At 40.4% G+C, this 27,084-nt stretch overlaps 1 protein-coding gene and 1 long non-coding RNA gene across 4 annotated transcripts; one reads left to right on the top strand and one right to left on the bottom strand.

The window, feature by feature from the left end:
* Nucleotides 1-50: 50 nt before the first annotated feature.
* Nucleotides 51-17,132, top strand: SHISAL2A (shisa like 2A; the record flags this gene model as incomplete). Of its 3 annotated transcripts, none has more annotated exons than XR_013954571.1 (4): nucleotides 51-232; nucleotides 8,538-8,677; nucleotides 11,453-11,535; nucleotides 15,750-15,884. XR_013954571.1 is itself a non-coding variant. In XM_080603335.1 (4 exons), 4 exons carry the CDS (start codon nucleotides 51-53, stop codon nucleotides 15,897-15,899), a joined length of 552 nt encoding a protein of 183 aa, XP_080459461.1. In that variant the 3' UTR covers nucleotides 15,900-17,132. The 3 variants fall into 3 exon arrangements, 2 of the variants coding, with proteins under 2 accessions (XP_080459461.1, XP_080459462.1); XM_080603335.1 differs by having other exon boundaries at nucleotides 11,457-11,530; nucleotides 15,744-17,132; XM_080603336.1 differs by having other exon boundaries at nucleotides 11,453-11,530; nucleotides 15,744-15,882.
* LOC308199322 lies at nucleotides 16,496-25,961 on the bottom strand. The gene is made up of 2 exons (XR_013954577.1): nucleotides 25,827-25,961; nucleotides 16,496-20,030 (listed from the first exon to the last, which is right to left on the bottom strand). It is a non-coding gene; the product is annotated as an uncharacterized lncRNA (long non-coding RNA).
* Between the last annotated feature and the right edge of the window lie 1,123 nt (nucleotides 25,962-27,084).

The following is a 27,084-nucleotide window of genomic DNA, read 5'->3' as shown; positions in this document are numbered from 1 at the left end:
GTGCCGGCGGAGCTGAGACAGCGGGCAGCCCCGCGGGCGGCCACGGCACGATGAGCGCCGAGTGCAGCAGCTACCTTAACGCCGACAAGGTGCTGGTGAGCGGGTTCAGCTGCCCGCGGGCGGGCGGCGACGCCCGCGCCGTGTATTGCTGCGGCTTCCAGGACGTCAAGTATTGCTGCGATGACCCCCACAGCTTCTTCCCCTACGAGCACAGCTACATGTGGTGGCTCAGGTAGGGGAGCAGCGGCGCCCGCCCTGCCCCGGCATGGAGGTGGGGGATCCGCCGGCGAGGCTGGGTGGCTGCTCCGGAGGGTGAGGGACCCGTGTTGGTCCGGACTTGCCTGAGAGTCTATTTCTGAGGTACTTGTAGCCTTTCAGGCTGCATTTGCTTCCAAAAGGGGCTTCTGCTTGCGCCACGGTGGGTTTTGGAGGAGATGGCTCGTGGTACCTGCAGTGAGGCACTGGGAGATGCTCGGTGCCTGTGGACGGAGCATCCCTCCGTGCTTTTGGTGTGAGGGGAACTTGGGTCTTGTGGCCAGAGCTTGTAAGCTGGTCTGTGCATAAAGTTCTAGTGACTTCAACTACTTTTCTGTGTGTGTAGTAAGATCTAACAATGAATAAGTTTCTATTTGGAAAATGGCAGGTAACCATACTTATGCTCTCTGGGGTCCGTCTGGATCTCCAGAGGTGCTGGTAGGGGAGCACACACCAGCCTGGTGCTGTCTGTGCCTGGTTTCCCTCAGGCTGCCCAGCATCCCTGCTGGCTGTGTATTCCCTTATGGTCTTGTTATCCTCATGTGTACCTAAACCCTTTCTGGACTTGCTTCTGCAGTCCCAGTAGTACCAGTCACTACCTGCTCTTTGAGGATAGATCCCTCTACCAGCTTTATAGAAGGAAAGCTTCTATAGCTTTGTTTCCTGGTAATTTTCTGGAGTGCCCTCTAGCATTGTGAGATTTAGTGAACAACAACTGCATGTTTAGTTAATGCACAACGCTCAAAACTTTATAAGCGTTTGCATCAGCTCTCAGCTTTCATCTTTCCAAACTTAAAGAGTCCTAGTAGTTCAGTCTTTAAACTCCTACTCCATTTTAGGTTATCCTTGGGCTACTCTGTCCCATTGATGGTTTTAGTTGCCTTTTCACAGTGCTGTTCTTGAGGTGCGTAATCTGGAGCTGCATACTCAAGATGTGTGGGTAAGGCAAGGTTTTACACAGTGGCAAAATGTTGCCTTCAGTCTTGGTCTCAAAATCCTTCCTTTTGATGGCTGATGCTTTGTTGATGTCTTTGGCTGTTGCTTCATGTTGATACTGATTTTATTGAACTGTCACTGACTCTAAAACATTTTTTCTTGCGTTCAGAACTGGCAGTTCTGACTTAATCATCTAGGCTTGGTTGTGTATATTTTCTCAGTAGGTTATGTACATTGAAGTTCGTCTGCATTGTTTTTGCCTGCTCAGTTGGTTTCCTGTGAGCCTTCTAGCACTCCCTGCCCTCATAGAATATGATCGCTTGTAGTAGCTTAGGGTCATCAAACTCAGACTTTGTTCTTTTCCAGGTCATAGATGAAGACTGAATAAAAAGTCTCAGCACTGACTTTTTGTACTGGAAAGGGACTACCTAGCCCTGTGCTTTGCTCCTTATTCTTTTAAGCCATTTTGGATCTGGAATAGAATACTTTCCCCAATCCTGTGTCAGTTCAGTCTTTTTAGTCCCACCTCCTGTGTGTGGGTTATAGTTAGATTTTTCAAAAAGCCGTTGGCAATGTATGCAGGGTTCCTTTATCCATCTGCCTATTGACACTTCACAGACTCCTTCCCACAGGTTAGTGAGGCAGTATTTTCCCCCTGCAGTGATGCCGACTGTTTTACAGAAGCTTGTGTCTGGAAGCAGTCAGCACCAGGAGTTTCCTGAGGGCACAGCGTGGTAAGAAGGTGGCTGAGGAGGTGACCTCACTAGCAAGGGACCTGTCCCTTGTATCCAGGTGAGGTGAGCAGGACAGGCCTGGTCGGAGCAGTAGCCAGGACCAGACACATCCCTGTGACTGCCAGACAAGTCCAGTGTGATGACACAGGCCCAAGGGCAAGCTGAGAAATCAAGTGAGCAAGTCAGGGGTAGGTCTGGAGACAGTAACCAGTCAGTCACAGCCTGGTTATCCCCACCTGGCAAGCCCAAGGTCAGATCAGGAGGTAAATCTGCAAGTGAGGGCCTGGATCAACGTGGATTGGCCTGGTGCAGGGTAAGAGCCTCAGCTTAATGGCAGCTCCCAAGGGAAGGAGAAACAGAGAAGCAGCCCCCTCAGAGCTCAGAGAGCTCTCCTGAGGGCCACCAGCTGTATAGGCTTGGTCCTGAGTGTCCAGGCCACTGGGTAAGTGGGTGCTTAGGGTGCTGTGTTTATCTCTTGGCTTAGTGGTCTTACTCTTTTTTTATGGACCTTTTTCTTGCCCAAGTGGAAGTCAGGCTTGCTAGTCTAGCTTTTGGTTTCACCCCTAGAGCCCTATGTTAGCTTGGAGTTGCATCTCCAGTCTGCCAGTCCTCTGACAGAGTGCCTTATGTGGAGTGCCTTGGCCAGCAGTCCTGCAATTTCACATGAGAATTCCTTCATGGCTCTTGCTGTCCAGTACTGTAGACTTACCAAATACTAGACAAGTTAAATGAGAACGTATAATTATTTAAAATCTAGTTTGTCTGATATTGAACATGTGTTTCCCAAGCATCTTCATCTCTGAAGACTGACAGAACTGTTCAGCTTTCCTGCTGTAAGAGGATGTTCCCAAGTGTCCTTCTTACATTTTTCTCATTGAATAACCATGCTATTTAACTTCATATGGTATAATTTTTTGGATAGTCTGTTTTGGTCATGGGAAGCCTTCTTAAGAGGGCAGAACTAATGTATAATGAAGATTTGTTATGCTCTTGCACCAGGATTGGTGTAATGAAGGCTGTTAAAGCTAGGTCTTTCAGAAAGTACTTCAAAGGGCAAAATCCTATGAGAGGCTCTAATGAAGTACCTCTCTGAAGGAACTTCACTTACAAAGATCTTCTAGGGTCTGAGAAGTGACTGCTAAGCCTCTGAGTCAGAAATTTGGGCCAAAACTTTGAAACTTCAGGATTTGTTCCTTTTTTTTGTTGTTGCTGTTCCTTTTTTCAATATGGCGGCCCTAAGCTATTGATGGGGTCTGAGGAAACTGCAGTTGGTGTGGTTTTGGTTGTGCTTAAATTCTGCCATAATTGTTTTTATCCCTCATAGAGAAAAGGCAAATAAATGTAATTTACTTCTCTAAGCAAATTAACTGAATGGTTAGATTCTGTTTACTGAAGTGCTTTCCCAGTAACAAATCAAAGGACAATTTTTAGTTCCTAACATGCTGGATGCTGTACAGTATTGCAGCACCTTAAACTGTATATATTTGTACATGACAGCTCCATTAGGCATTTAAAGAAAACATGTTTAAAATAACATTTTTCTGATTGCTCTCAATATTTTGGTGATCCATGCTTTGCTTGTCTTTGTTTCAGGCTGTTGCCTACATCAGAACCATAAGTTAAAATAATCCTTCAAGTGCTTATTACAGCTTTTGAGGGTGCACTCTTAAGACTTAACCCTTAAGTCTTAAAATTCTTCAAGAGTTTGCCAAACCCAGCCAAGATAAGTCTGGAGATTGTGAAACTACTGGTAAAGGGAAAGGAGCTGAAAGATCCTCTAGGGAAACTGTTGCAAGCTTTTCTTTACTCCAGAGCTTGAAATTCCTCATCCTGCATCTTCCTTTGCTTGGCTGCACTCATTAATTTCAAAGCAGTGGCTGAATGCACCACCAAGTGGTTGGTGGTATCTCAGGGATTACTTCTGTTTGACACACCAGGAACAGCTTCAGGCAGTTAATGTGCGTTTCTGTTGTGTTTTTCCTGCTGTGGGAGACACATTGCCAAACCACTTGGCAGCCAGCTCTGACAGAAGTAATTCCTGAAGAAACCAGCAGCCTAGGCAACCTGAAACGATTGTTTCTTGCAGGCTTATGGTATTATTTTTTTTGCCAAATCACTACTGTCTGTACTAAGTTTATAGCTATATGCTTCACTTAACCTTGGCAAAACTGAACCTTCTTTTCCCTTCCCACTCTTGCAAGAACTGATCTTTGATGTGTTCCCTAACACCTGCTGTCCTTGGAGCTGCTGGACAATCACAAAAATATATATATATCTTTGAGCAACTCTTACAAGTTACATAGTTTTTAAACTTTTTATCTGTAATATTAGTTGTTTCTTGGTTATCCTCTTTTTTTTTTTTCCCTGGTAGTTAAGATCAAGTAATGTTTTATCTCTTTTGGTTTGTGGTCTTAGGTGCTCTTTCTACCTTTCTGGAAAAGCTGACTTCAGTGAGGAAAAGCGAAGGATGTCTTTTCCTGTGTCAAGTCAGGAGCCCATGGAACAGGGAAGGGAACACTAGCAAAAAGGTAGCAGTGTGCAGAATTTGCCAGAAGGTTTTGCAGCTTCTGAAACACAAAACAGATGCTAGAAATCACTAGTGAGCAGAGCACTGAACAGGTTACCCTTCAGAGCTATGTACATGTACTTAGGACATCTTTACCTCCAAACTGAGTGGAAGGGGGAAGTGCTGAGCAGGTAGCACTTGGATTGAACTGTGATGCTGTTGTGTTTGGTCAATACCTTTTGTTTAAAAATCTTAAGAGTCTTTTTTGTCATTGCTCAAAGTTTATTTTGCAAGTGGTATGGCTTCTTTCAGTATCAAATAGAATTACAGCATCCATTCCAAAGTCTTTTCTGTTAGCTTCATATAATATTTGATTAAAACTGAGGCAGGCCAAGTATAGCTCTCATTCAGGGTACTTCATTAACACCTGTAGAACCACAGTGACCTAATGCTCTAGCCAGGCTTTGCTCAGCTGTACAGATCTTTGTGAGAGTGTTTTGGCTTTCCAAAATAGCAAGTCTTTTATTCCTGTCTGCCCGTTCTTCCAGTCTTCTGTTAATATTTATCAGTTGCTTCTCAAGTACTACGTACGGTACATCACTGCAGCAATGGTATTAGGAACATTTGTTTCACTCAGATCCAGATGACTCATGAGCTTCCTTTTAATCTTTCGGTGGACGTACTGCATCTGCTTAGCCAATATTTAAATTGTTCCTAGCTGTTGTTGGTGTGGACGGACTAGTTCTAAGGACTAAAAATAGCTGCAGGTGTCTGCTGAGCCTCCACTGCAAGAAATGTTGACCCACAAAGGAGCTCTCCGGACAGCACAGAGGGAGCCCTGGGGAGCCTGCAGATGGTGAAGCCTCTCTGCTCAATAAAGCCTCTGGCAGTGCAGGTGTGGCAGCACTGCATGTGTGTACATGGAGCTCAGTGTAACAGCACCAGCGATGCTTGTGGTATGGCTGTGTCGTTGCTGTATGTAGAAAAAACCTGGGAGAGCTTTGTTTGGTCTGGGGATCTCCTGTCAAACTTACAGTTGCTCATGTTGTGTAAATGGCACCAGGATTACCCCTAGGCCTTCACAGCTGCTTTTTTGCTAGGTCTGAGGGTGGGTGGGGAATTGTTAATGCTAGTGAGGCCGCAGCTGTGGACAAGAGCAACTTTTAAGTTTTCTTGTTTAATATCTGTGCTGCCAGAAGCCTGATCTTGAAGACTCATCCTGAGACCTGTGGGCTGTTATGTGGACTGCTGTGTAGACTTTAAACACCTACTGTTTAAAGTGAAGATGGCAAAATCTTTTTAACAAGAGCTTTACATTACTACTAGGTGGAGTAATTGCTGGAGAAGGCAGGGGACCTGCTGAAGGGTTGTCTTTATTTTCAGGGAAGGGTGATCATTAAAATGATGGCTATTTTGGTATTTTGTTTGATAACTATCTTAACCATTAAAAAAAAAGTCACTGTCTTAGGATGCTTCAGTGTTCAGAAATGTAGAAGGCATTTTAAATTCCCCTGAATTAATTCAATAAATTAAAAATAAAAATCTCACTCCCAAACTTTAACCCCAAATCAACCTTTTAGAAATTAATAATACACTCTAAGAGGTCTGATTGCTTCAGCACATTGAGAACAATCTGGTATTGACATACTATGTTTGAAAACTAAGTACAACCTGATTCTTAATTGCTGATTGCTTTAGGAAGTGATATCTAGGATGTCTGTATTTGGTTTTGTGGTGCCAATTTCCATTTTTTGGGTAAGATCTCTTCACATTGCTGCTGCATAACAAGCATTTTTAGCGATGTGTAACCTATTATAAATCTTTGATTTGTAATAGGAAATATTGGAGAGTTTTCCCCAGAACTGTTTTTTCTTACCTTTGCTGTTCATAGCTCACAAGGTATCTTGCACAATAATAATGCTAAGGCATTGTTGTTGCACAGTGCTCAGCTGTATCGCTTAACTTTGTCATCTGTCTCTGCATGGAGGAGAGCTACAACTGAAGTAATGGATGCCTGAATAGAAGGAAAAAAAAGTAATATGTACCTGATTTAGCCAGCTTTAGAACAGCTGACTCTGCTTAACATTTGGATAGGAGATAAGCAACTTCTTTTGTCCTGCACTGCAGACTGTTATTTGAAAGAAATCTTAAAATAGGGCTAATACTAACAGAATGAAAAAGCACAGATACCTATTTCTGAAGAACCTCCCGGTATGTGTTACTTTCTTGCATGGAATCAATCAGCTTTGGAGATCGTTCTTGGTTTGGCTGCTCGCCTCAGCCCAGTGTAGTGCATTGCTTCTGTTTTGTCCTTGGAGTCAAGATGTTTCAAATGAAAAAATGAGGCCAGAACCCATGTGAGATCCCTGATTGTAAGAATGTCATCAAATGCCATATTAATCAGAACGTTGCCAGCCTCTATGCTCTGTTTGAGCCAAAAAATATACTTAATATGTTCATGTAAAACTCTAGGGTTTTTTTGTCACTAGAGTTCTTACCATAGAACTGAAGACGTTAATCTCTATCCTTTTTCTATGTTAAAACTGTAAATATGCTGGGGTAGTAATATAAGGATTCTTGAGCCTCAAACTGTGATCCAAGTGCCACTGTTTAATTTCTTAAGTCTTTGGCTTGGTCTGTAGAACCAGAGACAGGTACACTGAAAGCACTGAGTAGCCCAAGAGTATAGTGAATGACAGGTGGGCTGTATTGCAGTTGGCCCTTTATTTCAGCATGAAAATTTTTTATTAGGAAAAGACTTGAAAAGAAGGATTGGAAATAAGGAAACTACTAAAGACACTGCTGTATGTACATACACTTTCTCACTGAGTGACTATGGAAGCAGTATAAAGTAACTTCTCTCCTGCAGATGTAATATCCTGGTAAAATCTGCAGATACTGCCATGTGTTTGGCCTCCTGAATATTCTCTTTCTGCCTGTTTGATGCCTTAATGTGTAAATTACTTAATTGTTAGTTTTACAAAGATCGTAGAAGAAGGTGGTGAAGTTGCCATCCTTGAAGGTATTTGAGATGTATGGATGTGGCACTTAGGGACATGGTTTAGCAGTGGACTTGTAGTACTGGGAGGATGGTTGGACTTGATGATCTTAAAGGTCTTTTCCAACCTAAATGATTTTGTGATTCTCCCACCTTAATTCAAGATTCTTTGTATTAACCAAGAGGCACAACAATGATCACAGTACTCCACCCCGATCTACAGAGCTGCTAGTAGAACTGAATAATGTGGCTTTCACATTTATCCTGTTTTTTTAATGGACATGTCAGCCTTGGAGAAAAGCCTGTTACAAACAAGTACTTTGCTTAAAGTCCTATGATAAGCTTTTCTTGCAATAAATGTGGTATTTCAGGTTGAAAATGCAGCTTTAATAGTCATGTTTGAGAAGAAAGGAGTTTGCATCAACTGCCTGGAGCTCTGGAATTCCACTTAGTGTTTGCATGTGATATTTAGCAACTCTCTCAAAATTGGTCAAAATTCTGCTAAGGAATTGCAAAAATTGGGGAAAGTTAAAGCAAAAAAAAAAAGGCAAAAAAAAAGACTATTTTTTTCAGTAGCTTGCATTAATTCTCTTGTTGAAATACCTTGATTTTTTTTGTCTATTTGGGAAGACCATTGTTAATTTTCTCAGCTTTTGCACAGATAGTAATGTTGTGTGAAGGCTGTGCATCCTTCAGACTGTACTTTTAATTGGGAAGCACAGTGCCTGTATTCCCGAATTTGGTTTATCTGGGAATATGCACTGCTTTGGAGTAGTTTGGTTCGCTGGCATCAGTTACTGCATTAAGTTCTTTCTGATTTTCATAAACTTAATTGAAATCAAGCTGAGGGATACTATGCATAGGTTACGTGAAAAATCACAAAGGGCCTGGTGTTCAACTGCTGTGTAATGTCATCGGCCCTTTTGAGGGCAAAGAAATAATGCAGTATATGCAAACTAAGTATTGAGCTCTAAATTTCTATGTACGGTAAAAATATACAGCCATTCCCTCACCTGTGTACATGTAAACTCTGGGCATCATCCTGACCACTACTTCGATGGCTATCCCAGCATGTTTGTACACCTAATTTCTTTGTTTTCTCTCTTAGCATTGGAGCGCTTGTGGGCCTGTCAATAGCAGCAGTGGTCCTGTTTGCTTTTATCATCACTGTGTGTGTTCTCTGTTACTTGTTTATCAGCACAAAGCCTCGCAGCAAGCTGGATACAGGCTTACACTTACAGATGGCAGGTAAGGCTGGATATTGACAGAATAAAGCTTTTCCTCTGGAGGAGATAACGTTCCATCAAAAACACCTGTGGAGAATCCAACCATACATTTTCTTTCTGATGGTGGCCTTAGGATGTAGTCAATTTATTTTGCTATATTCTAAACGAAATCTGTAATGAACTCAAATGAAAATATTTAGCACAAGCTTAATATATTTAATTAGCAGGAAGAATGTAAAATTTCACAATCCTTATTAAGGATGCAACAAATAAATCCCATCATCAGCAAGAGGCTGAATGAGTTAGTTGTTCTGGATTTCCTGTCCAAGTACACAAACATATGGTAGTGATTTCATTCTAGGGATAAGAATCTCAAAAGTTTTAAATGCATTTCCTTGTCAGGGAGGAATAATTCTTTTTCATGCCTTACATTTGTGCCCAGACAGTGGATGAGCAGACACCTACAGGAACAATGCATGTCACCTACTGGTGCAGGAGAACCTGTGGCTACTTCAGCCAGTATTTGTGGCTTAGACTTTAATGCTGACTAAAAGCTTTGGGTTTCACAATTCTTTCCAAAGATGACATTCTTGATGGTCAGTTGTATTAACACTTATTTTTAATTAATTAAAAGAATTAGATCATTTATGCAGGTTAGCCAGTACAATACATTATCCACTGACTACAAAGGTCACCTTGTTGGGTATTAGTTAGAAATTAATGTTCTCAGTTGAATACAAATCTGAGAGAACCGAGGAAGCATTGGCATAAGTTGACATTGCTTTAGTAGCATACATGCATGTTATCAGATCAGTGGCAGAAAGAGAAGCTTCTGCTCTAAGAGTACAGTTGTCTGATCACAGAGCTGGAGTAGAAGCAGGCATGGCCAGGCTTACGTAAGATTTATTTTCACATATAAGTGAGAAACGTACACATGTGAAATCTGGTTGCAAGTTCTGATGGCAGGAAGTGGTGTGATAAGTTTCAGCTTTTGTTGTGGACTTCCTAAATGTTTAAATTTGGCTTTAGTTAGTTCAACCAGTAAAGTTTTAGGAAATAAAGTGAATGTTTGTTCTCTTGTTGGATTTTATTTGCTTAGGCCTTATAAGTAGAACAAGATGAAAAAGGGAAATAATTCATGGAAAGAAGTCTCTTGCTTTCTCCCTTATCAACTCAAATTCAACCTTTTTTTTTTTACTAGCTATTAAAGTGCTTCAACGTACCTGAATGGCAATAGATGACCAATGAGTTATTGTAATTATAGCCTATGAGACAGTATTAAGCATCCAGATGAATGTCTAACTCAGCCTACTTCATACCACACTTCCTACATCTTGTTTTGTTTTCCAGAGAATGCAGTTTATAGGGCTTTCAGGAAATGCAAAGCCTCCTTTGGAGCTACTTAAGCTGAGCAAGCTGTCAAAGCAAAAGTCACACATTCAGCAAACTGCTACTAATCTGCAAATTGAAAACTTGACACCTGTCCTGGAGAGAGACAGTGGAAATAGCACCTGCTACCTAGAGAAGCCTAAATAAACACTTGAGTGGGATGAACAAAATGCCCAGTGAACTCTTACAAGATGGCTGTATTTTAATTATAAACTGGCATTATGCTTTTGAATGTTTTGCTGTTTAACTTTTTCCCTCAGGTTTTTCTGCTGTGTTATTAGCTCTTGGTCTATTCTATTGCCAGGACAGCAGTGTTTCTCATGCTTTGTATTTCTGTGCCAGACTGCAGGGTTCACGTAGGTATTCTCTTTCTCAGTTCCAGGTATTAGGATTCACGATGTTGAGAGATCTGTGTTTTCCTAACCATCTCCCATGTTGTTTTGAGCTTTATTCAGACTGCATTGCTTTGCGTTTAAGTGCTGGTTTGACTTTTTCCTTGTCCTGTTTTCACTTTTATTATATTGCTGCTTTGACTGCTCTGAATGGCAATTATTTAACACTGAAGTTCTGATAGCTTTAGCTGTTGATGAGGTAGACTGCCAGAAATTGAAAGCCCATTGCTTTGCCAAGGTTGAGAGATCTTTGAAAAAGCTGAAGGATTTCATTGACAAGCCTGAGTGCTTATCTTCATCATGCCTGGGTTTCTTTTGCGTGGAAGTTATGCAAGACCAGAGTCTCTTATGAGTTGGCTGGTTAGCTGCTTTCAGGCCTAAGGAACAATAAAAGCAGCCTCTCTTCTGCTCTTTCTATAGGCAATAAAAATGAAAGCAATTTTTAGGAGCTTCAGAAGCTTTTAGGCCTCAGGATGATGGGTTCTACCTGGGAACTTAGTTTAGCCCTGCTTTTTCTGAACTAGAGTAGTCTTGCCTTTGGATGAAGGCTGTCTCACATCAGATGGTGTACAGTGTCAGTACCCCTGCAGCATTCAGTGCATGCTCATTTATGAAAGCAGTACTTATATGCATTTTCACTCAAAATGTATCATCTCAGATGGAGTTTTGTATTTCATTAAACATACGATTGATTATTGTATGCCTTACTTCCCTCATACAGTAGTCAAAAAGTTGGTTATTGCGTGGCTCAGACTTGTTAAAAATAGAAAGTAGAATTGTTGAATTTTTACAAAAGTAATTTAAAGTTTGTTAGTAAATATAACAATAAGATAGATGTGCAAATTTTATTAAAATTTCAGATTCTGCAAAAGGCTTATCAGCTAGAATTTGCCTGTTTAGCTTTGAGCAATGGTCTTCAATGTTTTTTCTAGTGCAATGGGTACTTCTATGTATTACTACTTGTAACTATTAGAATAATAATCGTACTTGTTTTACTAAATGCTCTTGTTTTTCAGACAGTGAGGCTAGAGGGAGTTCTATATGTTAAAAAATACAAGTACTGGATGGATGCTACCAGTGCTGTATGGAAACAGGTATGGTAATAACACTTTTCCACCATTCTCTATTGTATCTTTATATCCTTTGCTCTGTTCAGTACGTAGTGATGCAGATCGGAAAAGTGTTCTTCAAAGTGCTATGGTTCTTTATATGGGTTTTTAGCTTTGCGAAAAGCACTAACAAAAGGCTGGGGGACCTTGAGTCACACTTGCAGACCTTATAACCATCTCTGCATGACATACACGCATACTCCTTTGTGAAGATACGCAAGAGATGACTGCGTTGTCGTGAACAGAAATTTTGATTTACTTGTACACGAGTACTTCATGGTTGTAGGCTAGAGAACATTACATTCCCCTGATGGTGTCTTTGTCCTTTCCCTGGTGCAGTCCAAGCTGCACTAGACCTTACTAAGGATGCAGCCATTGTAAGTTATTCAAAAGAAATTCTTCTGTAATGAACTGGTAGAAAGGCTTCTGTATGGCAAAGGGTAAGAGCAGTGAAGTATCTGGTAGTTTAGTCATATTCTGTTTTTTGGTGATGCTGCCTATGAGTGCTGAGTCAAGTCTGATAGAGAAATGAACAGGGTTATCATGCAAAAAATGAGGTTTCATATGCTAACTTGATTTTTATGCTGAAATCATGTTTAAAGGTCAAACTGCCTATGGCACAGACCATGCAAAATAGTATTTAAAATGTACTCCAGTACAGAAGAATTGTACTTCAGACTTGAGAGGAATTAATGAATAATGCAGAAGACTTCAGATGGCACGAAACATTATTTCCCTTTCTGCAGGGGGGTGAAAGCTTATGGCTAAACATCACAGAATGTGAGGAATCCATGCCATAGATTGGTATTGTCTGTCCCAGAAATAAATTGGTCCTGTTTGCTCAGCAGTTGTTCTTGGATCAGTAGGAAAGTAAATGTGTCAGTTTCCTGCTTTGTGTATTTTCTCCTGTACCCTTAAAAAAAGCCATCCTGTCCATCATAAGTGCAAAGGCATCCTTCTCAACACTCTTACCAGCAGAACAAGTAGGTTTAGATTGCTTGTCCTGCTATTTTTGTTACCTTATTTTTTAAGGGTAACAAAACTCATTTTGAAACTTCAATCCCCTCTACACACTTTTCCTGCTGTGGCAAAGGAAATGCATAGTGGGAGAAAAATGCCATAGGAGGACTTAAAAGGCTCCTGCAGCCCTCCGTAGTAAGAAAATCCAAAAATGTCTGAGGCAGGCACTGAGTACTTAGATGAGACCACAGTTCAGGTCTGTGGATGGAGCCTTGCTTTCTGTAAGGCCAGGAGCCTCTCATTTCATTGTGCCTCAGTTTGCCTGCTTTCTTCCATGCTATAGAGACTGATGTATGTGGAAGTGCTCTGAAATGTAGCCTGCTAAACACTTGCTTACAGAAACAGAGCAACAGACAAGAATTGAAAGGCCAGCTGCAAAGGACTTCATTGTATGGTTTGAGTGCATGCATTATATCAATACCAAAAACCTTAGCAGCTTTTTTTGTGCATGAATTATCCAATTCTTCTTTGTTGGCAAAATGAGGCTGGCTTTATCATGAGACCTCTTTGTGCTAAAACAAGGAAAAACATGTGCTCAGCCTTTTTTGCTTCCAGATCTAGAATACATCAGCTGGGAACTTTCTGTGAAAATTAAAAGGGAAGCAAGGATATTTTCTGAGCTTTAACTGATAATCAGGTGAAGTTTTGTTGGAAAATTCCAGGTCCCTATTTGCTTTTTTGTCTTCTGCTTTTGATGTCCACTTGTTGCAGATTTCATGCCCTCACTTATTATGAGGAGCCACTTCACTGTGCAGTCTGCATCCACCAGTAGCTGCAAACCTTCAACTACTGTGAGAAAGCGCCACATGGCAGTTAAATTTAACATCCATTCTTCTGCCAAATTCAAGATTTTAAATTGGTAACAGGACCCCTACACCATGGCTATGTAGGTAGTTCACCATACAGATCAAACTTGTCTACATGTTCTTTTCCATCAAAGGGACAAACATGTCTTTGCTTTAATAAGGGAAAGGGGAGGAACTGGAGGTGTTAATTCAAGCCTGTAGTGCTAACAGGTCAAATGATTAAGTTATACATGAGAAATATCTGACATGAAGACAAATCATAAGCCAGTTTATCGCTTTGTCAAGGTAATTTTGTCTGTCAGTTAAGTGGGAACAAGTGGCTCTGACTACAAGTATATATGGAAAAATTAGCCCAAAATTTTCAGTGGCTCACTTGCAGACATTTTTGGAGGGAAGGATGTCTCAGTACTATTCCAGATGAATATTAACAGCTTGGCTCCAGGAATAAAGAGCATTTGTATAAAATTTATGGATGATGCCACCCTGGGAGAGGCTGCAAGACTTTGGGGGATAAAACTGCCTTTCAGAATTATCTTGGTGCCCTGAAGAAAAGCTCTGAAATCAAAAAGGTGAAATGCAATAAAGATGAAAGCCAAGTACTGTACTTATTTTAAGATTTGATTTTTCTTTTTCACCTGAGGGAGAATAACTGGTTAAGTAATGTGGGGGGAAAAATTATCTTGAATTTATAGTTCGTAATAAACAGTATTGATGATCTGTGCCCATCTTTTGTCTGACATACTAAGGAGGGGAGCTGTATTCAGGATGTAAGGTGGTATTTATTCCAGTTAATGCTGGCAGTACCTGTGATACAGCAATGCTCTTTAGGTGTTAATAAACCAGAGAAGAGACAGAAATGAGAAAATGATAAAGGTTTTAGAAAGGCAGATCAAGCTTAAGCTGGCTTAAGTCTAGAAAAGAAAAGATGACTGTTCTGATAAGTAAAGCAGAGGACTGATTATTTTTTGTCTGTGGCAGGCAAGGTAAGTAATGAGCTGGATTCTACATTGAAGTAGATCCAGATTTAGTAATAGAAAATCTTCCAAACTATAAAGGTACTAGAAATACTAGACCAGGCAATGAAGCAGCAGATGGGACTTTTCTTCAAAAGGGATCTTGAAGAACAGGCTAGACTCACACTTGTCAAAGGTGAAATAGGTGAAGCATCTTCACAGCCTTGATGTATGTGGGAGGCTGTCTTAGCCCCAGGCATCTCTAAGGTGACACCAGGAGACCCTGGCTCTTGCTAGACTGCATCCAGGTCTGGGAAGGAAATGTCTGTCCATCTGCTCTGAGTAGAAACAGACTTGTGTGCTGTCAGAGTATGTGTGCGTCTGCTTGCTAGTCTGGAGAAAGTGATGGCCATAATAGGAACATCTGAGGTCCCTTCTGATCTGATATTTAATTGGAAATGCTGTATTTAGAGAAGGCAATGCCAGGGGGAGGGTACAAATCTAAGTCTACATCTGTCATGTGCATTTTGATTTAAGTCAGAATGTGTAATCAGCCATGGAGCCCGAAGCAAAAGAAAATCTAGGATCTACGAAAAGTATCACTCAGATAAGCAGCACTCTTCCCAGTGAACCAGTATTGAACTGACGTTCTTGCCTGGCTAGGATGCTCTTTGCTGCTAGTAACCATCTGCCTTGAAAACCAAGATTTCACACCTCAGAACTTCTGTCAGTAGCTGAATTAGCTGAGATTTTCTGGCCAGACTTCAGTGCGTACCTATTATTTTTGCCTACCTAGACAAACATCTGCTTCTAAACCCAGCTGTGCCAACAGCTGTTGTGCTTCACTTCAGAAGACTTCAGAAGCAATCCCTTTTTAATGAGCAGTAGAATCATTTCGTTGTGTAGAAATTCTGTATATGTAGTTTTGAATATTTTTTATCCTTCAGGTTTAAAGATACACATTGTCTACCTTAAAAAAAAAAAAGGGCAGTTTAATGTAAATATTAGTAGTGCATTTTCCAAGAGGTACTGCATAGAAATGTTAGATGAAAGACTGCCTTGTCTGTTAGGCCTTTTTTTTCTTGCTCTAGCACCATTGTGTTTTTAAGTTTTTATCACATCCAGGATGAAATCCCCAATTACAAAGCAGAGGAGCAACAGCAGATCTACCCATCCACTTATGTTCCTAGAGGAGGCACTTAGTTCATAGCTGTAGTGATGCCCTTTAGAGGTATAATATTTCACATGGTAAAGGTTAGGAATGTGGTGAGATGCTTGGAATAAGTAATCCCAGTGAAATGCATTGAGCTGTGTGGTTTGTTCTGGATTTGTTTGTAGAATCTCCTTAGCTGTGCTGTGTAGCAGAAGAAAATCTTCCCCTGTGCAGTCTGATTCTCAACTGTGCTTGTTATTTTGCAGGTACAGAGCTGCATTTTTTCACAAGGTCCCCACCAAAATAAGTTGTTGGCAGAACCAACTGGATTCAAGAGATTTCTTCTGCCACAAGGGTGGACTGTGACCCACAAGAACCTAACCAACTCTGAGTTGTTTCCTGGTTCCTACAACCACAGCTGATAACCACAGACCAACCTGAAGCTGTGCTGGGATATGTATTTGTGTATGGCTACTGTAATGAGAAGTATATTTTGATTTGCACATGCCAGCTATGGCTGCTAGTCATTTTCATGCAAGTTATGTTGTCTTATCCTCTGCAATTCCAATGTGATAACAGTTATTAGGCAGAGCATAATTTAGTACACCATGTTGACCAAGCTTTGTTTTAAGCTGTTCCTGTGTGCCATTTTAATGTGGTGTCCTCACATCATTAATATGATCAACTTAACCAAATGTGCTGGCTTGGTGCACAAAAATATGTGAGTGCAGTACCTCAATAAAATCAGGCATTTGCTTGTGTTGCATTTTTCTTAATTTATCATTTTTCCCCAACTTTCTTTCCTCAGAAAGTTATCGTGGATCTTAAAATTATTTTGATGGGAAAATTTCCCTACCAAATGAAGTTAGTCAAAAAGTGCCAGTCAAAGAGCAGAAGGAAAAATTACAATTTTTGCCAGTTTATTTTAATTTTGCCATCTGGTTTCCTTTGAGGATTCCAGCCTTGAGATTCACATAGAAATGAGAAATGTATTTTTCATTTTAAAACACTAATAAAAGATTTTTTAGAACAAAGAGGATTCAAGTTTTTTAAACTTCATACAAACTTGAACTGGTGAACCAGCAGTCTTGTAATTCTTAAATTGTGAAGTAATAAGATATCTTGTGTTGCAGATCAAAATATTTATCTTTTTGTTTCCAGGGCAATTTCTAAATCTTTGATTTCTCATACGATCATCCCTCAGATACTCAGCTTTTTATTCATTTTGAGTGTTTTAAGATACCAAAGTAACAAATTGTAAAACCAGAAGGCCCAAAAAAACCCAAACTTCTAGTGTTTTTCTCACTTCTAATGCCTATTTTTTTTTCTGGTCTTGTCTTAGGAAATGTATTAGCTAGTTAGTTTGTAATTAAGGGTTTCTAAATACCACAAAAAATACCTCCCACACTGGTTTCATTAGGTGATTCAGTATGTTGCCCATAACTGCTTTCAAACGTGCAATCACAACAAAGGTGTCCCTGTGCTTAACAGACATAAGGCTTAATGTACCTGTTAGGCATAGCCCTATTCTTTTTGCCCTGGGAGCATTTCAAGGAGCATTTTAAGCTTGTTGTTTAAATGACTGTAGTAAAGCAAACTCAAGGCTATTCTGTTACCATTACACATATCAATGCTAATAAAAAGAACTTGCAAGAGTTGCTGTGAGCACTTTTTTCCCCCTAAAAGTGAAGGAATTTTGCTAATCATAAGGCCAAAATAAAAATGAGAGGATGATGTAATATGCAATAGGCCTCAGTGACTGTGGGGAATAGAAATTCTGCATCATCTCCCTGTGTACTTAACCAATATCAGCAGAGCAGCACAGGCACCAGCCTCTGATTGATCTCCTTGGGACCAGGCAGACTGGGTGCTACTGGTAGTTCTGGGACTGGCTACATCTTTCTTTGAAGTCACACTGGTAGGAATAGCTCACTCCAAAGTGGTCTACCCTTGTCATCCCTGACATTCTCTAGATATTTCAGTATTAAAAACTGACTGCTCACTTGTAATATTGGTCTAAGTAGAAAAGACATAATGGTTCTACAATATCAGTCAAGTTTGTAACAACTTTCATAATTAATCACCTTATTTAGGTATAATTCATGAAAACTTTGGCCTTTGCAATTTCTAAATTATGGGACTAAAAACAAAGTCACAGGTTTATTGAATGAGAGTAATGTCAGTTTTAATTGTTTTCCTAACATGGCAAATGTTCAAGATTCCCGAGATGACTCAGTCCTTCAAGTTATGGCGCACATGAGGCAGGAAAAGCGTAAAGATTCAGCTTCTTCCTAGGATAGAAATGAGAAGCTTTTAAGTTTTCATCTATAAGCCTGAAGCTTAAAGAAATCTTCTGTCTCTCAGTTGCGGGTAAGGAATTTAATATTTTGTCAAATAAATTCAGAAGTGATTATAGCTCTAAGGTTGGAGGAATGCTGACGTAGTAGGTATACATGGAAGATGTATTTGTCCTTTTCATAGCTTTTTGTTTAGTTTAAAATGTAAGGGAAAACGTAAGTAGAAAATATAAGTAGACTTCAAATGTTAACAGGCATTAAATAGGTGGTTAAAGAGTTGTTAATATTATATTGTGTTGAAAACATAGGATGAGAATACTATACAACAGACAAGCAATATGTTGTCAGTTCTCATATTTCATATGATAATCTGGATTCCACAGATAACACCTTACAATTACATGGTCCTTTGCCATTATTTCTGCCTCTGCATTCTCCCTCTGCTTTCAGGCAGTGTGTAACAGATGGAAACCCTTTCTATATTCAGGTGAGGACCAAGAGAGTACCAAAATGGCTCTGCAAATAATTTTCAAATAGCCATAGGACTGGACTCCATTCAGGGAAAACAGGGAGAAAAAAAAAAAAACAACACATGGAAATCGGGCCTTAGGTCAGGACCACCCTGCCCGAAGTTGTTGCTTAGCCCAGGAAGGAGAGTGATGTGTTCCTCTTGTTCCTGATGACTACCTGGTTCTGCAAACAAACGTAAGGTAAGTACCTTCCCCTTAATGAATGCACTGCAAAATGGAATCGTTATTTTTCCCTAAATGCATCAACCACAGAAATTTCAGTAAATTGAGTCTGCTCTTTCTACAATGCTGAATCAAAATGTCAAACCAACACAACTCAATTATAGGAGAGGAAATAAAGCAACATGCTGAATACCAGCAAGTTATTTATGCAATACTTCAAATTGCCAATGCTGTAACTACCTGTGGGAAATGAGAACAGACAAGAGCATAGATGGGAAAATTGACTCAGGGTAACTTATTAGCAAAGTTTTAGAATCCAAATTTTTTACCCCTTCTGAGTTTCATAGATCAGCTGCGCACCCTTCAGTCTGTTACTGGTTTTGCTAAAAAGTATTTTAGGTGCAAAGAATGAGGGGAGGGAAAGAAAGAGTCACAATTCTTGTATTTGGGTTTTAAAACAGGTAGAGGAACTTGTTATTTTTTTCATTTTGCATGTTGCCATTCTTAAAACATAAAACCCAGACATCCTAAAATCCATAGTGAAGACAGCATTGCATGTGAAGCATTTTTCTTCACGTTCTTGAGCAAATATAAAAACCTTATTTTAATGATGCTGAGAGATATGGTGCAGTACCTTTAATGTCATGTGAGGTCAGATCTGAGTGCTTCATACTGAATGAAAAGCCAGATATATTTCCAGTAACATAAGTAGATTTATTTATGAGGAATGCAAGAAATTTAGAATCTCTCCACAATTAATGGGAGATATGATGTAACTCCAAGAAATACATTTGGTATTAATGTAAAACATCGTTTAAAAGTAATAGTAACTGTTTGAACCGCAGTTGGGGAATCAATTATTAAGGTTATTGTCTCTAATGAGTACAGATACAGGTCAACTGAGTAATATGGTTCTTTTAAAGAACAAGTTACTAGATTTTGTAATTTATGTGTATTTCCTCTTCTTTATTTTGTCTATTTCAATGGGATAGCAGGAACTGGGAAAGCAAAGGCTGGGAGATCTAGTTAAATCTTATGAACAGCTAAGTAAAGTACACAAGTAGTAAGTCCTACAGATCTTTACCTCTAAACATACTGAGCCTGTACACAAGTTGGTGGCAAAGCCTGTTATAGTATCCTGGTAGGACTGTGATTTTAAAGATTTATATACTACAGACACATCTGTATGTTGATACATGTTCCTTTTGGGGCTGTCAATGTGGTCTGCCTTGGTCTTGCTGTGCTTTAGTTTTCATTCTCACCTCTTCTCTCTCCAGGGCTGTACAGGAGCCCTGTATAGCACCACCACTCTGGGGGGAGAAGGGTTGGAGGAAAACAGCATTTTCCGTCTCTTCCCCATCACATGCCTCTCTCTTCCCAGCAGAGCGGTATCTGCTGCCTCTTCCACAGTTGTTTGGTCCCAGGAGAGAGTTGTGCTTGAAATGGGAGTCCTTTATGCCAAAAAGTAACCCTGCAGGATGGAGAAGGTCCCGGCAAGTGCAAGGTCGCCTGTGACAGGCTTTGGGGTTTGCCATGAGTGACCCCAGTCCTCCAGTGGGATTGGCTAGGAAAAAAGGAGCAAAATAAGAAATGTACAATCCTCTGAGCTTCTACTGACCTCTTATTTGAAAGCTGTAGTAGCACTGCAGGATGCTGGGGCACTGTGACACTCATTTGGTATCAGTGTCATGAAAAATCCGGCCTGTCTGTCCTAAGTCTCAGAGTCTGATGACTGCACGCCATGGCTGCGTTTATGACAACAATACAAATGTGTGTGTGGGGAGACAGATGGAATGGAAATGTCTGTTTTTCTGCTAGAACTGAGAGAATAAATGTAAAAACTGCTGGGAATAGCCAGTTCTTATGCCACAAGAGCTAGGTTGTGAACTCAGTACCAGGCAGGATGAGATCCAAACTCCTCTCTAACAGCTCTTGAGTTTCAGTCATATCCTAGCAATATTTTCTCATTTTGGCTAAACAGATGAAGAATGACAGATTTCACTCGGTAATTTTATAGCAGATGGAGTTTGTAAGATAAGAGCTGGACTCTAATGTGTAAAGTGACTTTGCTTCTCTTTGACTAGATGGAGACTTGAGAGCACTCAGCCCTTTCCAGGATGGAGCTTTAAAGAGCAGTCAGTAAGAAGTAGTATGCTGCCTCCTGTATAGCTTTGCCTGCACCTACACTGCATTCATGATGAGGAAATGTGGAGGTAAATGCACCTAAGCCAACACATGAAGGATATTCATTTCATGTAAGAGACAAAAACAATATACACAAATTGCATTTCTCAGTTGATTTCTTTCTAGGTAAGAAATTTGAAAGTTCAGTCTGAAAATGTGAAAACTTCATCTCTATAAACCCTTGAGTGGTGTGACCTAGTGTTTGGCCAACTCACATGCACATGCTGCCTTGGCAGACCTTAGAAGGCAGATAATTGGGAACGCATACAGCAAACAAGGACCTATAGAGAAGAACTGGCAAAGTGTGTATGACAGTCATGGAGCATTTTCAGGTGTGTTAACTACATTTTTTGGAGATAGAGTGATCAGATCACTTGGGAGGGATAGGGAGTCTAGCTCACTAATGGGAAAACTGAGTGAAAGTGAGTTAATTACTGTGACAGCAATTTGAAAAAATGGGGTATGTGCAGGGAGGTGAAAGGGAGGTAGAAGAGGATAGGGCTGGGGTTCTGGGATGGCAGGGGAAATCTCTAATTGTTACACCCTTTTCCCCTCTGACTCCACTTTTCATTCCTGTGATCCACCATTATCACTTACTATTCTTCTGCGTATGAATTTAAAGCTTCAAGTCAGTATGGAAAATACCTCTCACAAACATCATCTATTCTGTAAAGAAAAACAAAACAAAACACAAAAGGATCATAATGTTGACAGCAAATGTACGTCAGACCTACTGGTGAGTAACATGCAAGTGACTTCCTTCAAGTTCTAATGAATTTTGGGATGGAGATTTTGGGTCTGGCTTTTCACTTTGCTGCTGATTAGCAAGCTAATGGGTGGCAGTTGTTGTAAAGGTCCCTCCAATGCATCTCAACTAGAGAGCTTGCTCCACTTGAGGAAAATAGTGTTCCTTGCAGGTTATCAACAGGTGGTGTTTCATATTTATCAACTTGGCAACAGTAAGTTATATGAGGAGCTGAAGAGTCCTCAGTGGCAGCAGTAGCATTTCAATAATGCAATTTTCCAAGTTACTCAGAAGACTACAATACTTTTTTAAAAAAAAAAAAAAAAAAGTTGTTGCACTGAGCAGTCATTTTGAAGTGTTAGTCAGGGGAAGTGGAATAATAATTTAACTCGCCCAGTAACTGTTAATTATGAGCCAGCCAAAAATAAAAATGTCACAAAATGTTATGTTTTGTGCATCTGCATCCATATCTTTTTGGAATAGCAAAAGGAAGCATAAAGTATCCCAGGACAGAGAATAATAAAAGTGCAGAACTCTGTTTCAGTGATATAATGAGACTGAATTAAATCTGAAAGTTGCTCTTGGGGTATTCAAACACCTGTAGAGAGGATTCCCTGGCAAATCATTGAGCTGCATCTGAATGGTGTTCAGCGTCCACTGCTAATTCCACACAGTAACATACAGGAAGAGGAAAAGGGAAATAGAGGAGCAACAAGCATGCACATTGGGAAAGGATGGAGTTGGAAAAGACTCTTTCAAAAGCAGACATGAGATAACAGAAAGCCTGCTGAAGGCATTAGTCCTTGGTCTGTCTGGTTGTTTACCTCAGAGATACAATCTGTAAAGCTGTATTGATCTGTCCTGTCAAGGACACTGGGCAGTAGAGGCCCAGGTCCAGCTTTATCATAAATTGCAAGAAGTCCCTTGGTTCAGGCTGGGACAAAGCTGAGAGGCGTAGTGCCAGTGGTAGTCCATCTGTTTTCTTGTACTATTGGAAAAGCACATAAAGAAGAAAAGAAGGACCAGGCGAGAGACAAAATGGTTTTGCACTTGGGGAACATGGGGCTTAGTGCTCCAGAGGGGATGTGGATGTACCCCGGTAACAGAAGTATTCAGTGCAGGCTGCTTTCATGTTATCTATGTGCAACTGCCACAGCTCACACTATCATTCTCAGCAGTGCTTGCGTTAGTCTCCCTTGTGACTTCATTTTTAATGGCAAATTAAAATCCAAATATTCACCCACTTCTATGCTTTTTTTTCTGGTGTTTAACACAGCAATAGAAATGTGAGGGAAAGATTTGGGGGAAAGTTATTTCTAGTCTTTTCACTTTTTAAAAATTTTTCCTTGTTTCTTCAAGATAGAACAGTGGTTGTGTGGATTTCCAGTCCCACAGCATAAGATGATACAGGGAAAGTACTTAGTGTTTTCTTTTCTGGCTCATGCCTCCCCTAACATTTACATTTTTCCAATTTATCCTTTCAGGAATGCTATGTTCAGATCAGTATGTAAGACTGTGGGGTTTGAGTGGAAAACACTCTATTAATCCCAGGTAACTTTCAGAATCTAAGCTCTTCTGAGCTTATTCAAGGTAAGTCTTGAAACCAATATGGGATGTGAATATTTTAACAAATATTTGGGTAACAGATAGACTTTCAAGTCTAATGACTAGGAAGAATAGGATCCCACAGTATCAAAGGCACATAGCAGCCTTTTACAGAACAAATTTTGAGGGAGGCAGGAATGCTGCACGTGCTTAAGAAGGGAACTGGAAGGGAAAAACCAGGGAGCACATGTTTCTCTGACAGTTGAGGAGCAGTTACAGTATTGCTAAGCATAAACTGAGTTTGCAATGTTTGTCCATTATTTTGTGCTAATCAGGAGTGTAAATTTAATATATACATATATCTTATTAAAACAAAAACATTGCCATAATCATCGTTTCTTATTTTAGCATAAGGAAATATAGTAGTTTCATTGTGCAATTATATTACTGGAAGCAATTTAAATGTCATCTCATTTCTCTATAGAACGTAATTAATATGTGTCTAATATACCAGGAATATTGTTGGATCTTATAATTTCATTTTCAAAACACAAGAACTTCAGACACAGAAGCCTTGAATCCCTAAGTAGTTGCTAGCTCTGTGTTAGCAGTTTTACAGAACTTTCCTTGTTTACATTGAAATGATCACTTCCCACCTCGCTGCCTCTGCTATGACTGCAGTTCCCAGGAGCTCTGAACATCGTATTCTAAAGCCTACGAGTGTTATTAGACAGGACTCTAAGCATTTCTTATTCCGCTGTCTACGTTGATCCTGTGCCATTTCCTTCAGTTCAAAATCCTTTGTTCCATAAGAAGACACTCAGGTCCATGACTAATAGAAGTGCACAAGTTTTTTAGCATGGAAAAGGATCCACAGCAGCACGGGGCAACTTGGTATGACAGCTTTGGTTGGGCAGCAGGGAAGAGAAATGTACGCAAAATGTACGCAGCTGATATGCAGCCTTGAACATAACTGATCAGAGGCTAAGAGATGAGGCAGCGAGGGATTCATGTAGATGTAGACTTGTGATATTGCGATTGTGAGGAAAGGAATCTGGCTTTTCCTGTGGATTGCTTCTGTTTACTGCTTTGAGTTGCCCAGGGGAGGCAATTGCTCTTTAGCTGCCTATGTCCCGTAGCTGCAGATTCTACTTCATACCTGTTGACTCCATTTCTATGGCATACCTGCATCCCTGGCAGGTGCTGTTTGTAAAGCTGGACCTCCAGGGAATGATCAATAAGCAGGTCAGTAGAGCGATAGATTAGATGAATGGTGTAGCAAGAGAGAACTGCTCTTCCCTGGGCAGCAGCAGCGGCACTCTCCTGCCAGTCAGAGCTTTGCTGCCATGTGTGATTTGCTGCCAAGTGTGACAAGTGGAGAATTGGATCCTCACTGAATACATTGAGACATTTTTCTTTCCTGTGTGTTGGGGCTGAACAAAATACCTAAGGGCTACCAGGAAAGCGTCACATGTGGCAGCCAAATTAATTTCCTCTGTTTTCTACAGCATTTTCCAGCTGCAAAAAGAAATGAGAAATAGTTGGCTACCAGTATTTTCAGCTGCATCTATTTGATCTTCCAGATTGGAACAGTTTAGCTGGGTGCTAGAATATCAGAGCAAAACTATCCTCACCAGTCTGAGACTGCTCTGAGACCAGCCGCACTGGGCTTCAGCTTGCACTGGGAGTTCCTGTAATACGTGTCAAATGTTTTTCAAACCTGTTTAAACTCCTAGGGGAAAACACACTTCTCTCAGTCTTGGACAGTGCTGTGTGGCCCTGACCCTTCTGCTCTGCATCTGTCATTCAAGAGTGCTTTTGTCAGCTGACAGCTGTAAGCAGAAGAAGATGCCTGATGCTGCGCTCTTATGCACCGGTGTACGTTGGCCTTGGTTCTTTTAGAGCCCCTGGTTTAAACAGCTTTAAACAATATCAGAATTAGGCCCTGAATCTTAACTAAGGATCCTTCAAAATTTGTCACTTTTCTGTCTTATACACTTTATTTTCTCAAATAACCTTTAGCACATATTTAATTATTTGTGCTGTGGGTATGCATCAAGGTCTAGGACAGAATGTCTGCTCTGGGCTCTGTGGGCCCACCCCCTTCTCCAGTACTTCCTGCATGCTACAAGAGTAGATAGAGGATTGTGGGGGTTTTATAAATCCAATGAGTTAGAATATCTTGAGGAGAGGGAAAAATGAGTTAGTCGAAGTACTTTTACATAAAGGAATATTTTCGTCACCACTGTTTGAAGTGTCCACCACTTTTGAAATACCAAAGTTCCATAACTTACAGGAAATGTACAATTACAGTAATATTTTCATTCAAAACTTCCTAATTTATGCAGGGACATCCTAAGTACCTACTTTAAAATACTCCAACATCAGTCACTGGTGAACTGTGATATCTGCAGGGTTCTCTCCATATGGCTAGACTCAACTTAAAGAAATCTTAACAGACAAAAAAAAAAGGTTGATTGTTGAAGTAGTCAGGGTGAGATGGGATTTAATCCCTGGAATACTGTGGTGTTGTGCTTGATGGCAAAACTCCAGGACAACTTTCACAGCTGAAGCAAGCACCTTTTTGAAGAAAATCCAACTCTAATTAGTAAAAACGAAGCCCCACATTGCAGTTGGTGGCAGACCAGCATGCGTAATATTTTCCAATAGTGTTAGATGAAGGTACGAGACAGCTGAAGCACAGGTAGGACTGAGATCCAATAATATTAAGCAAAGAGGGATGCATTTTCAAAAGCACCCAAGTGCTGCATGTGAGTACACAGAAGGAGGGGTCCACGGGGACATCTGCAGTACGTAGGTGTTTAACTGCAGTTGGCTTTGGTGCTGTTAGCAACTAGATGCGTTGAGACACACTTAGGTGCTTACCTCTGTCCTTACTGTCTCAAACACTTCTTCAGAAAGCAGTCTGTGTGAGCGAGGGGATGGTGGGAAATCAGAGGGAGATAAAGCTCCTGTAGTAGCTTGAAAAACTGGATGCGAACACTTTTTTAAAAGGGCATTTGATTCTGTTTCTGCGCCCCAGTCTCCCCGCTTGTAAGCAGGAGAGAGTGGTCCTGGGTGTGCTGTAGTGGCGATGTTTAGCAGTCAGGCATCGTCCGCTCCCAAGTGCTTTGCTCCTGAAGCCAGCTGTGGTTGCTAAGGGACAGCGACCTAATTGACTCCAACTTTGGCTAAGCCAAGCATTTAAAAGCAAGAGTGAAGTGCTAAGGACAGTGCAGCTCCCCTGCTGTCCACGTAGCAAACCAGATTTGGTACTAATGTGTTTTCTGGAGCAGACAGAGTTATTTATTTGCTGTTCTTCTCCAGTAAATTAGATGTTACGCAGTGTTCTAGAGAATTACACTAATTGCTATGGTAATCATAATAGGAAGCAATTACTTTCAGCAAATAAGTATTTCACCTTCACAAATTTGTTTGTGACCACACCTGGCCTCACTCCCAGCTTTATAACAAACGTTTAGCTGGAAACTAGAAAAGAACAGCTATTGCTGTGTTCTTCGGTGGGGAGGGCTTGAGATTCTGCCTGCTGGGGTCTTCCCTCTTGCCAAACCTCCAGGACATAAACAGTTATTTAAAAACCTCATGATTTTTGTAAACAGTCTGATCATATTGACAGGGCTGTTTTAGGACTGCTTTTTATTTGTTACTGGTAGCTCAGTGTAGGCAAAAATGCAAAATACCAGGACCTGGGAAAAGGCTTTAATCCATATGAAAACATGACCAGCTTGGTTTCACTTGAGCTAATCCACTATGTTGCTGTTACTTTCCTGTCTAAGGACTTCTGTGAAGACACCGATGTGAATATAGATCTAGGAGAAAAAAATACAGGACAGAATTGTTTGCAGTATTAACATACGGTTGTTATTAATGCAAACTGATCAAATTCTGTGGCATGAGAGTACCAAAATAGAATGCCTCACAAAGATATTAAATGACATTTAATGATGAAATTCTTTAAGTTAACACCATGCATAGTAGCTTTCCTGTGTTTTGTTTTTACAGCACGTCCTTTATTTTACCCAATACTGCTTGATAAACTGTTTTTTTAACCCATCGTGTCTGACCTAGATTGAAAATTCTCTTTGATAAACAACTACAGCAATGTTTGGCTATTCACAGCAGT

Source organism: Anser brachyrhynchus, assembly GCF_964034855.1.
Source record: "Anser brachyrhynchus genome assembly, chromosome: 8".
Taxonomy (NCBI): domain Eukaryota; kingdom Metazoa; phylum Chordata; class Aves; order Anseriformes; family Anatidae; genus Anser; species Anser brachyrhynchus.
This window is presented reverse-complemented; position numbering and strand designations above follow the sequence as displayed.